The sequence below is a fragment of the Salmo salar genome, chromosome 01, assembly GCF_965601325.2.
Source record: "Salmo salar chromosome 01, fSalSal1, whole genome shotgun sequence".
Lineage (NCBI taxonomy): Eukaryota > Metazoa > Chordata > Actinopteri > Salmoniformes > Salmonidae > Salmo > Salmo salar.
In genome coordinates, this window is record NC_138291.1 from 155,148,783 (window position 1) to 155,163,036 (window position 14,254).

A 14,254-nucleotide genomic window follows, 5' to 3' on the forward strand; every position below is an offset into this window, starting at 1 on the left:
TGTATGAGCAGGCTGTTGAGCCAATGGTATTTCTTAAAAATGCATAACTAAAACATCTGACTTTTACAACCTTTGAATTGCCCTATATAATAATAATAATAATGCTACTAGTAACATCACGGAACCCAGAAAAGAGGCATACTCACATAGTAGAACCCGTCTTCATCAATCTCTCCAAATACAGCGAGTATGTCACCAGCACAGAAAGTCAACTCAGCCTATCAGGAAACAGAGATGTCATTAATACCCTTACAATGTCTGTCTATCTGGTTACATGTATGTACAGTGTGTGTGTATGTACAGGTGTGTGTGTGTGTGTGTGTGTGTGTGTGTGTGTGTGTGTGTGTGTGTGTGTGTCAATACCTCCACGTCCACGTTGGGGGAGCTCTCTCTGGGGTCATAATCATAGAGGGCCACCATCCTCCTGGTGGCCTGGTGCTGGCAGAGGCCTCGTCTGTCCTGCCCTGTGAGAGGAAACAAGAGGACACGCCAGGACAGGAGGTGATATAGTGACAGATGTATATGTGGTGTCATAGAGAGATTCGTGTGCCCTGCCCAGTATGTTACCTAGAAAAATATGAAATGGGTACAGTCAAAATGGCTACCAGTCCACCCGTTATGGAATCATTGACTTGAATGAGGATGTCTGTTCTTGTCACGCCCTGACCCGAGAGAGAGGGTTTGTTTCTCTATGTGGTTAGGTCAGGGTGTGGGGTGGGCATTCTATGTTTTGTATTTCTTTGTGTTGGGCCGATTATGGTTCCTAACCAGAGGCAGCTGTCTATCGTTGTCTCTGATTAGGAACCATACTTAGGCAGCCTTTTTTCCACCTGTGTTTGTGGGATCTTATTTTTGTATTGCTTTGTGTGCCTACAGAACGTGACGGTCGTATTTTCTTTGTTCATTACTTTTATCGTGTTCTGAGTAAATAAATCACAAGATGAACATATTCCACGCTGCACCTTGGTCGACTTCTCTTTACGAACGTTACAGTTCTACTCCTTATAGTTCTGTGGTTACCTATTCCAACTTTATCCACTGGTGTGTTGAGTGGGAGGAAGCCCTGCTTGATGAGCTGGTCCATGGTCTCCTCATCCTCAGCCCTGATCTCTGACACCATGTTGCAGGGCAGGAGCCCCATCCTGCCTCCCCTGATCTCCCCTCGGTAGAAACCATCAGTGTCCTTATCACCATATACCTGGAAAGAGAGAGCGAGAGTGAGCGAGCGAGAGAGAGAAAGCAAGGGAGAGTGAGAGGGGAGGGAGAGAGAGAAAAATGGAACAAGAGTGATTGGAAGCAAAACGAAACAAATGGCAGAAGGAAAAGTCTATTTTCAATGATGTTTCATATTGTACCTCATTGTTTTAAAACACAAGCACAATATATCTCCTCGTATGGCCTAGCCCTGTGTGTGACACCCACCCTGATGATCTGGCCCTCTTTAAAGGGCAGTTCCTCATCTGCTGCGTCCGGGTTGGGAGACATGGACAGGGGGTCGTAGTCAAACAGAGCCACAAAGATCCGGAATGATTCTTCAGGTTCTGACTCATCGTAGTTAGGAGGGGAGCGGCGTTCCCTGTCCCTGTATCCCTCTTAAACACGGGCGAGAAAGAGATCACATCCACCTGCATCTCAATATACAGTTGAAGTCGGAAGATTACATACACTTAGGTTGTAGTCATTAAAACTTGTTTTTCAACCACTCCACAAATTTCTTGTTAACAAACTATAGTTTTAGAAGGTCGGTTAGGACATCTACTTTGTGCATGACTCAAGTAATTTTTCCAACAATTGTTAACAGACAGATTATTTCACTTATAACTAACTGTATCAGAATTCCAGTGGGTCAGAAGTTTACATACACTAAGTTGACTGTGCCTTTAAACAACTTGGGAAATTCTAGAAAATGATGTCATGGCTTTAGAAGCTTCTGATGGACTAATTGACATAATTTGAGTCAATTGGAGGTGCACCTGTAGATGTATTTCAAGACCTACCTTCAAACTCAGTGCCTCCTTGCTTGACGTCATGGAAAAATCAAAAGAAATCACCAAGACCTCAGAAAAAAATGGTAGACCTCCACAAGTCTGGTTCATCCTTGGGAGCAATTTCCAAATGCCTGAAGGTACCACGTTCATCAGTACAAACAATAGTACACAAGTATAAACACTATGGGACCACGCAGCCATCATACCGCTCAGGAAGGAGACGCGTTCTGTCTCCAAGAGATGAATGTACTTTGGTGCGAAAAGTGCAAATCAATCCCAGAACAACAGCAAAGGACCTTGTGAAGATGCTGGAGGAAACAGGCACAAAAGTGTCTATATCCACAGTATAACGAGTTCTATATCGACATAACCTGAAAGGCTGCTCAGCAAGAAAGAAGCCACTGCTCCAAAACCGCCATAAAAAATCCAGATTGCGGTTTGCAACTGCACATGGGGACAAAGATCGTACTTTTTGGAGAAATGTCCTCTGGTCTGATGAAACAAAAATAGAACTGTTTGGCCATAATGACCATCTTTATGTTTGGAGGAAAAAGGGGGATGCTTGCAAGCCGAAGACTACCATCCCAACCTTGAAGCACGGGGTTGGCGACATCATGTTGTGCTCTTCACAAAATAGATGGCATCATGAGGTAGGAAAATGATGTGGATATATTGAAGCAACATCTCAAGACATCAGTCAGGAAGTTAAAGCTTGGTTGCAAATGGGTCTTTCAAATGGGCAATGACCCCAAGCATACTTCCAAAGTTGTGGCAAAATGGCTTAAGGACAACAAAGTCAAGGTATTGGAGTGGCCATCACAAAGCCCTGACCTCAAGTCTATAGAACATTTGTGGGTAGAACTGATAAAGCTTGTGCGAGCAAGAAGGCCTACAAACCTGACTCAGTTACACCAGCTCTGTCAGGAGGAATGGGCCACAATTCACCCAACTTATTGTGAGAAGCTTGTGGAAGGCTACCCGCAATGTTTGACCCAAGTGAAACAATTTAAAGGCAATGCTACCAAATACTAATTGAGTGTATGTAAACTTCTGACCCACTGGGAATGTGATGAAATAAATAAAAGCTGAAAAAAATAATTCTCTCTACTATTATTCTGACATTTCACATTCTTAAAATAAAGTGGTGATCCTAACTGACCTAAGACTATAATCTTTACTAGGATTAAATGTCAGGAATTGTGAAAAACTGTTTAAATGTATTTGGCTAAGGTGTATGTAAACTTCCGACTTCAACTATAGGTCCACTAGGATCCACTACAGTTGTAATGGGTCACAGTCTATGGCATTATGTATATAGCATGAGAGAAACAATTTTTTTGACTGAATTTGGCCACTCAGTAACACTAGTGTGTAGTTGTGAGTCATGTTGCGCATGCTATTATGCATGGACGGAAAGAAGGGAGGAGGCATATATAAACAGGTGTGTTGTTTACAAGTGATTTACAAGTGAGAGAGCCAAACCATGTAGGTGACTGTGCAGTACTACTGTATATAATGGATTGAGCTTGCTCATCAAACCAACACTTAATTTTGTACCGTGCAAGCAGAATTCTGTGGTCAATCCATCAATTGGTCCCAGTATCAGCACAGAGACAAGAGTAAATAATGTAATAATGTAATGTACATCAATTTGACACCACATATGAACTTATGGCCAGGTTACAGATGGATAGAGATTGGAGAGCAAACCAGACATGATGGGTTACACGAACATGGTTGCACACACACACACACACACACACACACACACACACACACACACACACACACACACACACACACACACACACACACAGAGTTAAACATGCATACTGCTGAACCCTGACGTAGTGGTACTGATCTGACTATTGTATTAGGCTCCACTAAAGTACAGTGGGCCAAAGAAAACTCTGTCTGTCCTTTAGTTGACTCCTTGCTTAGAAACGATAAAATAAGATCAGACCATCAGCATAGTGAACATATGAAAACCCAAACAAACTGATAAATATGTATTTATATGTAAGATGTAATAGGAACATTTTAGTAGAACTTTCTATAACAGTCATTGAGTTCTCAGCAAGGACAGCGATGCTATATAATTCTTAAAAAACCCTGACTCCTTCCAATCAGTCATGCATAGTAACCCCAGTAAAGGTGTGGTGAGTGGGGTTAAATTGAGAGGGGGAAGGGTTTAGCAGGCATCTGATGGAGTTCAGTGCAAGGGAGGGAGGGGAGAAGCATAATTTGAGCAGCAGTCATTCCAATCCGCAACAGTGGGCGGCCATCTTGGGCCCAGTGTGGCTCAGCAAGCTTCCATATTGGTGCAGTGCAGTGGATCATGCTAGGTGTTCTGAGACATATTAAGGCAGTCGTTGGCATCACTACTCTCCTCTCAACTAGGGCTGGTGGCTTTTGGCTGTGCTTTGGTGAAGGAGCGAGGGATAAACCACAGCACGTACCATTATAGGAAGGCTTGGCGCCTGTGGGGTGTCGGCTGGACGACCACGTCCTGTGCCGTGCTACACTGCCATAGTAAACATCTTCCGTGACGGGGGAGAGGTTCCCATCACTGTTACTCTCTGTGGTTATCTCTACAGGAAACACCAATCAGACGGTGGTGGTTAATAAAGTGCGCATGCTACTCATTGGTTGGTTGGTTCGGAGGTCTCTTCCTGGCATAACCTTTGATAATCCTAACATATCGCTGGCCATAAACAGAGAGCTCAAAAGCAGTTCTTAATAACTGAAATATTCAGCTACATTTGTTATGGTGAAATATGTGTCTGTGTACCTTGTCACCGTAGCAGCCAGGGAACGTTCTAGTAACTGATAATACTGTACATTGACTGTAAGTAAGCTGTCAGTACTGTGAAGGCATGAGCATGGTTCAAAGACACAGAGGTGATCTGTACACAGCGAAGCTCATGGACGATTAAAACAGGAAGCAGAACATCTACTAGGGTACAGAGAACATCAATGCACAAAAACAATACAACTCCCAGACTCCTCTCTGGGCTAATGTGACCCGACTGACCAATGGAGGGCACCATAAGAGGGTGTCTCTGGGGCTGCGGGCCGTCCCGAGGCATTCTTCTCCCCGTCTCCCGATCCAGCCGACCCCCAGAGGGGGTGTTCCCAGTCTTAAAAAGATCACACATAAAAATATCTAAATCTCCCCACAACTAGCAAAATTACTTCCAATGACTATTGCTTCAAATAAAAGGTCAACCAATCAAACAAGACAGAGGAAGTATTCTACTGTAGACACATTGCTGGACACAGGGGCCATATCATCCAACTGCGATAAAGTGGTTTGCGTACTTGATTTTTTCCATTGTACAAGTGGTAATCAGAACCAAATCAGTTTACTCGATTTTAATATTTCAATGTTAAGCTTTGATGAGAGACTACACGAGTGGTATTCCTACCTTGAGTGCATTATGGGAGTTGCGTCGTCGTCCCTCCTCCAGCTGCATTTCAGAGTAGAGCTCCTCCTCATCCTCTTCCATGATGTCAGAAAGGTCAGAGCCCCGGCTGCTATCACTGTGGTACTCCTCACTGTGGCTGTAGTGGGCCTGACACACACACACACACACACACACACACACACACACACACACACACACACACACACACACACACACACACACACACACACACACACACACACACACACACACACACACACACACACACACACACACACACACACACACACACACACACACACACACGTGTGAAATCATACTAGGATATCCAGCACCTGGACAAAACCATTGGATGTGAATATGTACCCTATTAAATTCTGTCTTTACCGGCCTGCCCAGCTCGGACCCTCTGAGGAATTCATCTACTGAGGCCCCCTGTCTCCTGCGGCCGTGACCATACCCTTCCTCATCCTCCTCTTCCTCGTCTGAGTTCTGTTGGTGGAAGGCCTGGCCCTGCTCATTGTAGACGACTCTCCTCTCCATCTAACACAATCCATAGGCAGATATATGTAACTTCAACAAACAAATTATCAGACTAGAGCTTTAACCAGGGCAACATTGATTGGCTTTATGTATGAATGACTCACTCTGCCACTCTCTGCAGCCACCCTCTGTGCTGCCTCGCGGGCGATGGCTTTGGCCATTTGGTCTGGGATGGGGGTGCCCCTGGGCTGTGGCAGGATCCTTTGGGGAGAGGGCGAGCGGTGGTTGGCAGAAAGGGGCGCCTCCAGGGTGTGCCCGTACATGGGGGCAGGAGGAGGCTGGGCGGAGGGGGAGTGGGTAGGGTCCCAGGGCTGGCTTGGGACGCCCCCATGCTGGACCACCTGCTCTTTGGCTTCCAGGTCTCTGGCACTTACTGGTCTCTGGTGGAGCTGGGGGGGTGGGTGGGGCAGCAGGGGTAGGCGGTGCTGGGAAATTGTATGGGGAGGATGAGACTGGAGGTGCAAGGGCTGTGGAGGACCACCAGGGTGAGCGGGTTGAGGCTGTCGGTGAGGCTGGGGAACAAGATGAGGGGGCAGGGGTTGGAGGTGTGGCTGGGTTTGAGGACTGTGGTTAGGGAAGGGTTGTCTGTGAGGCAGGGGTGAGGGAGGCTGGAGGTGAGGCAGGGGTAGTTGGGGGTGGTGGAGGTGAGGTGACTGGAGGTGGGGTGGGGGGGCGTGGGAGTGAGGTAGAGGGGGCACTGCGTGTGGTTGCTGAGGGGGCACAGGGGCAGGGTGAGGAGGCGGCAACAGTAGGTTGTTTGGAATGGGGGCAACGTGGGAGTCCTGGGACTCTCCCTGTGCTGATAACGTCCTGACGATGACCTCCCTGGCCTCCAGACACTGGATCCTGTTCAGCTCCACTGTCACATAGTCAGCCAGAGGGTACAACACCTCTGCTATCTGACAGGAAACAACACACACCTCGGGTTGGACACAGTTGACATTCAGTTCATTGTTGCATTCCTTTCAACTGCTTTTCAACTGATTTGCTCTTAAATTCAGAGCAACGTCCACTAGTATAGACAGTTTGCCTAATACAGACCCTGTGCAACTCTACAAAGGGAGGATGTCCATATTTAATGTTCACCAGCAGAGAGAGTGAGAGTGCTTTCTAGGGTTTTCACAGGCCCTTGTATACAGAGAATACTAGCACTGACAGTGAGAGCAGTCTAGGTAGCACTGCTGAGCACTAAAGCCAGCAGTGATGTAATGACACAATTACACACACATATCACATACTCTAACACTCGGTATTTCACTCACTCTCACATACTTCGCTGTCACTTGGGGTATACCCTTACTCACCTTCTGTCCTTTGGCACACAGTTACTGACTCACCTTTTGTCCTTTAGTGCAGACTGCGTATCCGATGACGCAGGCTCCATTGGAGGTTCCACTGGATGAGAGGATAGGGGGCTTCCAGCGCACCTGCAGGACCCCTGGTGCCTGGCCACACTGCACCTGCACCTCCTGAGGTGGTAATGGGGGGCCTGGAGGGGGGATGACACATGAGATACTATCTACATAGGTTTTACACACACAAACGGTGAGGGAGTGGAGGTGAGTGGAGCATTCATGAGTAGAGCATTCATGCTGTTACTTGTTTCATCCTATCTCTTTTTTGTTGTGAAATTACGTGATACACAAATCCCCTTTCCCTTTTCCAATGTTGGTTGCATAGACCTAAGGAATCACGATGTAAATGTTATGTAATATCCAGGCAATTTTGGGGGGATTATTTTAAGTGTGAATCCTAAATGCATCCTAAACATCTTATCTGATTAACATCCAACTCTTTAGCTTTGTAATCAGTCTAATCACACTCAAACAGATATGTATTTATCAATATAGTATTTAAAAGCAATTTGGAATGTTCTAGCAATGTATTGTATGATGAAAAAGTGAAAGTAGAAGGCTGAAAGGAACAAAGGGAGGTGTGTGTGTGTGTGTGTGTGTGTGTGTGTGTGTGTGTGTGTGTGTGTGTGTGTGTGTGTGTGTGTGTGTGTGTGTGTGTCCGTATAGTCTGTCTATGTTTGTCTGTCTGTGTGTCCGTGTGTCTGTGTGTCTCTTGTGTGTGAAAGGCGTCAGTGTGGGTTGAATGAGTACAGCCTGTTCTTTCCTGGTTCACTAGGTACACCATGCAGGACATCACAGTGATGTCACAGCTCAGGCAGAGGGAAATGCAAACAGATCCTGATGTGGTCATTTCAGTGAAGTATAGAGTGGGAGAGAGTTACTTAAGCAGATTTAGGTTGCATCCCACATAGTGCGCTATATAAGGAATATGGTGCCATTTGGGACATAACTTTAATCTATGAGGTATATTAGCATTGAGCCAAAGGGAGGGAAAAGCTGAGGAAGTTACTCATAGTTGTTTCCTAGGTTTTTAAGTGCTGTTAGCTTGTTTCCATTCGATGTGTCAGTTGCACATGCCAATCAAAAGCTACTTCCTACTTTTCCCATAACCACCATAACCCAACTGGTCTTCATTCTGACCTGATCTGGAATATGGTCCTGGACCTGGACAAAACATAACAGACATACATAGCACACGTAAGGACGTGAGTCATCTATATATCTATGGACGTTTATCCAAACTTTCTAGAAAACATAGATGACATATGAACAAATATATGTACATAAAACACTTAGACTTAAGAAAAGATCAAACCGGCCTCACCAGCAGCTTGTGTACAGAACTCCACAGCAGCCTCCTTCTTCTCCCTCTGTTCCATGAGCAGTTGCCATGGCACCTGGTGTGGCCGGGCCACCACCCTCACCTTGTATACCGTCATGGCCTTGAGGTTAACAAAGCGCAGCCTGTACCTCCCCGGCTTCACCACTGCATGCTCCGCCCCGTCCAGGAACACTGTGTGCCCATAGTTACTGTTGCTGGGCAACCATGAGAGCTCGGCTGAGTCGCGCAGGATGTCGTCCACACGCAGTCCATACGGCGCCACCACCACGTTGGCTCCCACCATCAGGGTGCAGCGCAGCGCATCCGACAGGCCCCTGTCTGTCACACTCTGCACGGACACGCGGTGCGTATACGTGTCCAGATCCAGCTTCTCCAACAACGACTTGGTCCTGTCGCCGTAGGGTATGCTGGCACGCACCTCGCCATCCACCAGCACGTTGTAGCAGCTGATTTTTCCCCATCCCAGGGGCACCATGGGGGGCTCCCAGGCCACAATGACGCTACGGGCCAACTGCTTGATCAGGGTGATCCTCCGGGGGTAAGGCACAATGTCATCGACCAGATCCTCAGGGTCCAGGGGCCCTGTGCCGTTGCTGCAGGGGCCCAGGGGGTTGCTGGAACCCAGTAGCCCATCCTGAGGGGCCCCTCCATCCACCCCCATCAGGCCAAGGGTGATATGGTCCAGAGAGCCCAGGTCCTCCTCTCCGTCCCCTAGTTGGATGGATGGTTTCTCCTTGTCTTGGACAAACTCCACAAAGTTGGACGGGACCAGCCCTCGCTGGCCGTCCAGCAGCTCACCTGGAGCACACAGAGACAGACAGAGAGAGAGAGATGCTTATTATCAACAAAATATAAACCCACAACCATCTCTCTTCTGCAAATTCCTCTACAAATCTTGTCCCCAAACACGTTATTCCAAACAATTCCATGAAAAAGGACCTTTAGAATGTATAAAGGAATTAATATTTATATGGAAATCTGGTATGTAAAGAATGGATCAAAAGAGTTGAGCAGAATATGGATATTTCTGTTGGGAGTAACATGTAGTATCACCCAGGATTTTTTGGCTGTGAAGATTTAATTCGAGCGATTATTCAGTCAGACACAGTAACACCTTCCAGGAACCCTGTTCTGTTCTGACACACAGTAGCCTGATGATAGATACCATTCACACACGGCCGTCTCAGGGGGAATCTATGGCATGCTCAAGCCTTTAATGATGCCTGCTGCAAATGTTAACATCAGCTAAAAAATAGACCATCTCATCAGTGTAAAAAGAGAAAGGAAAATAATAACGAGAGCCCTTGTGACTCTCGTGTTTTGAGCACTATTTTCCCAGGACAACATGACCCTGTGGTGCTCATCCTCAAGGTAGGGACTGTTCTCTCGGATCTGACAGAGAAGGAAGGATAGGGCTATGATGCCATCATCACTTTCTCCAAGATGTACGGTGGGTTAAAAACCTATTCCTGCACAGTGGATGGAACTAAGGGTGTGTCTGAAATGGCACCCAATTCACTATAGTGACTTAGTGACCACCAACCTCTTTCTCTCATCAGTACTGTACTTGCTTTTCAAAGAGATTGTAACGTTCATCTTATTGAGTGGACCAAAACGCAGCGGGAACGTGTATACTCATCTTCTTTATTAGAAGGAAAAAACACAAACAAAATACTTATACAAAATAAACAACGACGACGACGACGACGACGACGACGACGACGACGACGACGACAGTCCTGTAAGGCTAAACGCTATACACGGAACAGGAAACAACTACCCACAAACACAGTGACAAAAACCCCTACTTAAATATGACCTCCAATTAGAAGCAACGAAGAACAGTTGCTTCTAATTGAAGGCCAAACCAAAACTCTGAACATAGAAATAGACTAAATAGACACAGCCATAGAAATATACTAACATAGAACATTGCCCAAAAACCCCGAAACACACTAAACAAACACCCCCTGCCATGCCCTGACCAAACTACAATAACAAACAACCCCTTTTACTGGTCAGGACGTGACAGAGATCCTGACTGTCCTCTCCCTCTCTATCTCATCATTCCAGTCAGTACAGTAGTGAGGCTGGGAGGCCCTAGCTCTCCTTCTGCAGAGGGATATGTCTGTGATTAATCAGAGCCTTGCTGGATTAGCCGTCGAGCTACATGGCTCAGGCTGCATCTTGACAACAGCTTGTTCTGAGCACCAGTATCCCTGTGGTAAATACAAACCACTTCCTCCTCCATGCAGCCAGCCAGGCAGGCAGTAGCTAGGCTAAATCTAGGCATTATCACCCACCACCACCAACACCACCGCCCATGGCTGCAAGTGATGACTCACCAGAGCTGCTGATGCAGGCTGAAGTCTGGGCCAGGGATGCTAGGAGGATTAGCGTAGCCATGGATGAAAAAGCCTTCATAAGTCTTATGAGATTAGATGTGACGCGGGCCCTGTTGATACTGATGCCAATGGTGAAGTGTGTGTGTGGAATGTGTGTAGTAGTACATTTACATTTTAGCCATTTAGCAGATGCTCTTATCCAGAGCGACTTAGTCAGTGCATTCATCTTAAGATAGCTAGGTGAGACAAACATATATCACAGTTGGAGTAAGTACATTTTTCCTCAATAAAGAAGTTAGCAGCAAAGTCAAAGTAGTAGCCCTGGATTCACTCTCACCTTGGTAGAAACCGTCGTCGTCCATGGTGCCGTACACGTATAGGTACTTCCCAGCCACCAGGGGGAGCTCTGCCTCTGGGTGCTCGTTTGGCCCATCGTAAGGGTTGTAACTACACAACAAGAGAGAGGAGGGGGAGTTCAACATATTGATGTGCTCCTGACCACAAGATATACTGCAAGATTTTTATGGTGAAAAGAGTGCTTCCGATCTGCAGGTTGATGTACTTGTTAATCTAACTCTGGTCCAGGGTGTAACATGCGGCTTGCTCACACTGACATAACGCCCTGGACCAGAGTCCTATCTGATCCAGCTGTCCCAGGTGTTGTGTGACAAACTGAACAGTCCCACCTGTAGCGGGCGGTGCAGAGACGGACCGTGCCAGTGTAGCGAGGCTTGGACCGGGGCGCAGGGCTGACCTCATCCTCCATCTGCAGGAACACAGGGGCAGAGGAGCAATCATAGAGTTGCATCTAAATACTTCCACCCTTATACTCTCTAGTTCTACTTCTCTGACAGTTGTCACTGGAGAGTCATGTTTCTGTCCGGTGTTAAACCCATAGGTTATACAGCTATAGCTCAGTTGACTGCTGTCATGTGCTATTATACAGCTGTTCCAAGAATAGCCCATCTCTTGGTAAGAGCAGAGATAAAGCACCCTCATGCTTTTGCCTTGAGACTGTCTCTGAATGGGAAGAGAAGAGGGGCGGTACCCACCTCTGAGAGGGTCGCCCGTTGTGGGCTGCTGGGGCAGCTCGTTGTCACGGTGGTGGGATTGACAGATAGCAGCTCTGGCCTGTCTCTGTCTCCGATCTGCAGTGAGCGGAGGAACTTCGATATCAGTGGAGTGTTTGCCGAGCTCTCATTGCCTGGGAAACATTGATTTCCACACCAAGTAAAGAGCATCTGTCATTCCTTCTGCTTTCATTCATGGTACAGCTATTGATTTCCTGTTCAGGGGAGTACACAGCAAACACTCTACAGTATATGGCCAGGACCTGGCTGTGCTCTTTCTGCCTGATGCATCTGCAATGCATTTCCCTGATGCTTAACACTCTTGAAAGACACAGATGACAGGGACCAGGACACAGCCATCACAGAGTTCTCGTCAACACACCCCTACACAACACCAAACCTAGGTAATTTCACATTTTAAACAAAAAGATGGAATTAAAATGATTGGTGGTTGGATTTGTTTCATCACACCACCAGTTACAACCATACAGTAGCATTTTCACTGCAGTAAAGTGACAGTAGAGGATATCTAGAGCAATATCTCAGAGCCTTCTAATCTATGGTATCTGCATTGCTGATTCTGCTGTATGTATTAGCTGGCAGGTTACAGTATGTGGGGTTAGAATACTAATGTGTTGGCTCTCATTAGCAGATGTCATATATCAACCCTCTGATCAATGAGCTGTGTTATTGATCATGAATATAGCAGCATTTCGCCCATTTCCACAGTGGTCCAAATCTTCCTTGTAGCCTACCGTTGAGATGGGCTGAAGAGAGAAGCAGGACCTTACTCTGACTCACACCAGACAGTTTAGCTGCCAATTTACCTTCTCTATCTGCCACTCTCCCAACCTCACTCCAGCCGGCTTCTAGTAAAGGTCACTGTTGTGATAACTAGATTAAATTACTGTCTTGTTCCATTTTGAATAAATTAATTACCCACGCATAATGACTGACAGAGCCTCATCTGGAGCACAAACAAGATTGTATACATAGACTTTCAGAACCGTCCACTGGTTTTGATGGATGAGATACACAGTTTGAAACAAATGCCAGATATGATGCATGTACTATGACTCTCTAAGGCTAGGCTCTTTTCTGCTTCATATGTATGTCTTCTGACTGCACAATGCTCTTACAGAGGGCAGGGTTGGGAGCTCTCACCTTTCCCTGCCTGCACTGCCAGTCCGTTGAGGATTTGGGAGAGTTTATTTTCCAGGGAAAGGGGAATTTTTTGTTTGGAGAAAGGCTCAGTGCTGAAGATGTCCACAGTATCTGCCTCCAGACTGAAATCTTCCAGGCTCTTGGACAACTGGCCAAACTGTTTAGTCTGTGACCTGCATTTCTGCTCCAGGTCGCGAACCTTGGCCTTCCATGGACAAGGATTTGACATAGAGGGGAGGAGAGAGAGAGAGAGAGACAGAATCAATCAATGGAAGGAAGGTTTCTGTGTTCTTATGTAGCAAATCTTTAGAAGGGGATACACTGTATTACATTCATATTTTAGTCATTTATCAGACGCTCTTATCCAGAGCAACTTACATACATTTTCATACTGGTCCCCCGTAGGAATCAAACCCACAACCCTGGCGTTGCAAGCGCCATGCTCTACCAACTGAGCCACAAGGGATCTATTACAAAGCAATGCATGTTTTATGTTAATAACATGTACGTAATACCTCTACATGACTATGAGTTCAACTTATCAATGGCTTAAATCCTTTTCTGGTGCTGCAGATATCAAGCCAAACCAATTACGGCACGGGATCCCAAAAGAGCCATTTCATATCAAAAACACTGCCTGCCAAGTAATCAATGTACAGTATATGGAAGAAGAGGCTGTGCAACGCTGATACACTTTGATAACCAAAGCCAAGGACTGTGAAGAGTTAAGAGGCTTATAAAAGTATTTACATTAAAGACATTATCTAAGCAGCTCCGAGACGATAATTAGAGCCTTGAGTTAACAACCGTTGGGTTTTCTCTGAAAGCTAGAAGGCTCAAACCCCATGGCTTGCTGGGTAAGAGATAAGACAAGCCAGGGTCCTAGCCAAGGGGAAAGTTGGTTTTACCCAGCAATAAAACTAGATGTTTCAGAGTCAGAACACTGGGCTGCAAGATGGGCTGAGATACAATAACTGAGGATGAATGAACAGCCATCGTTTTCAAATGGAAACAAGGAA

General features: G+C 46.3%; 1 protein-coding gene across 2 annotated transcripts in view; it reads right to left on the reverse strand.

Annotated features, from left to right (window-relative positions):
• Positions 1-14,254, reverse strand: part of LOC106566370 (RIMS-binding protein 2) — a 69,706-nt gene that overhangs the window by 4,934 nt on the left and 50,518 nt on the right. The window contains exons 6-20 of one of the 2 annotated variants that reach the window (XM_082955392.1): positions 13,236-13,440; positions 12,054-12,205; positions 11,688-11,767; positions 11,339-11,448; positions 8,639-9,454; positions 8,455-8,478; positions 7,297-7,448; positions 6,064-6,858; positions 5,804-5,959; positions 5,417-5,563; positions 5,023-5,128; positions 1,423-1,592; positions 1,021-1,198; positions 364-464; positions 147-218 (exon numbers count right to left, since the gene is read on the reverse strand). In XM_082955392.1, the coding sequence (XP_082811518.1) occupies positions 147-218; positions 364-464; positions 1,021-1,198; positions 1,423-1,592; positions 5,023-5,128; positions 5,417-5,563; positions 5,804-5,959; positions 6,064-6,858; positions 7,297-7,448; positions 8,455-8,478; positions 8,639-9,454; positions 11,339-11,448; positions 11,688-11,767; positions 12,054-12,205; positions 13,236-13,440 (3,264 nt within the window). The remainder of the gene's footprint in view (positions 1-146; positions 219-363; positions 465-1,020; positions 1,199-1,422; positions 1,593-5,022; positions 5,129-5,416; positions 5,564-5,803; positions 5,960-6,063; positions 6,859-7,296; positions 7,449-8,454; positions 8,479-8,638; positions 9,455-11,338; positions 11,449-11,687; positions 11,768-12,053; positions 12,206-13,235; positions 13,441-14,254) is intronic. The other variant, XM_082955393.1, reaches the window with a different exon arrangement.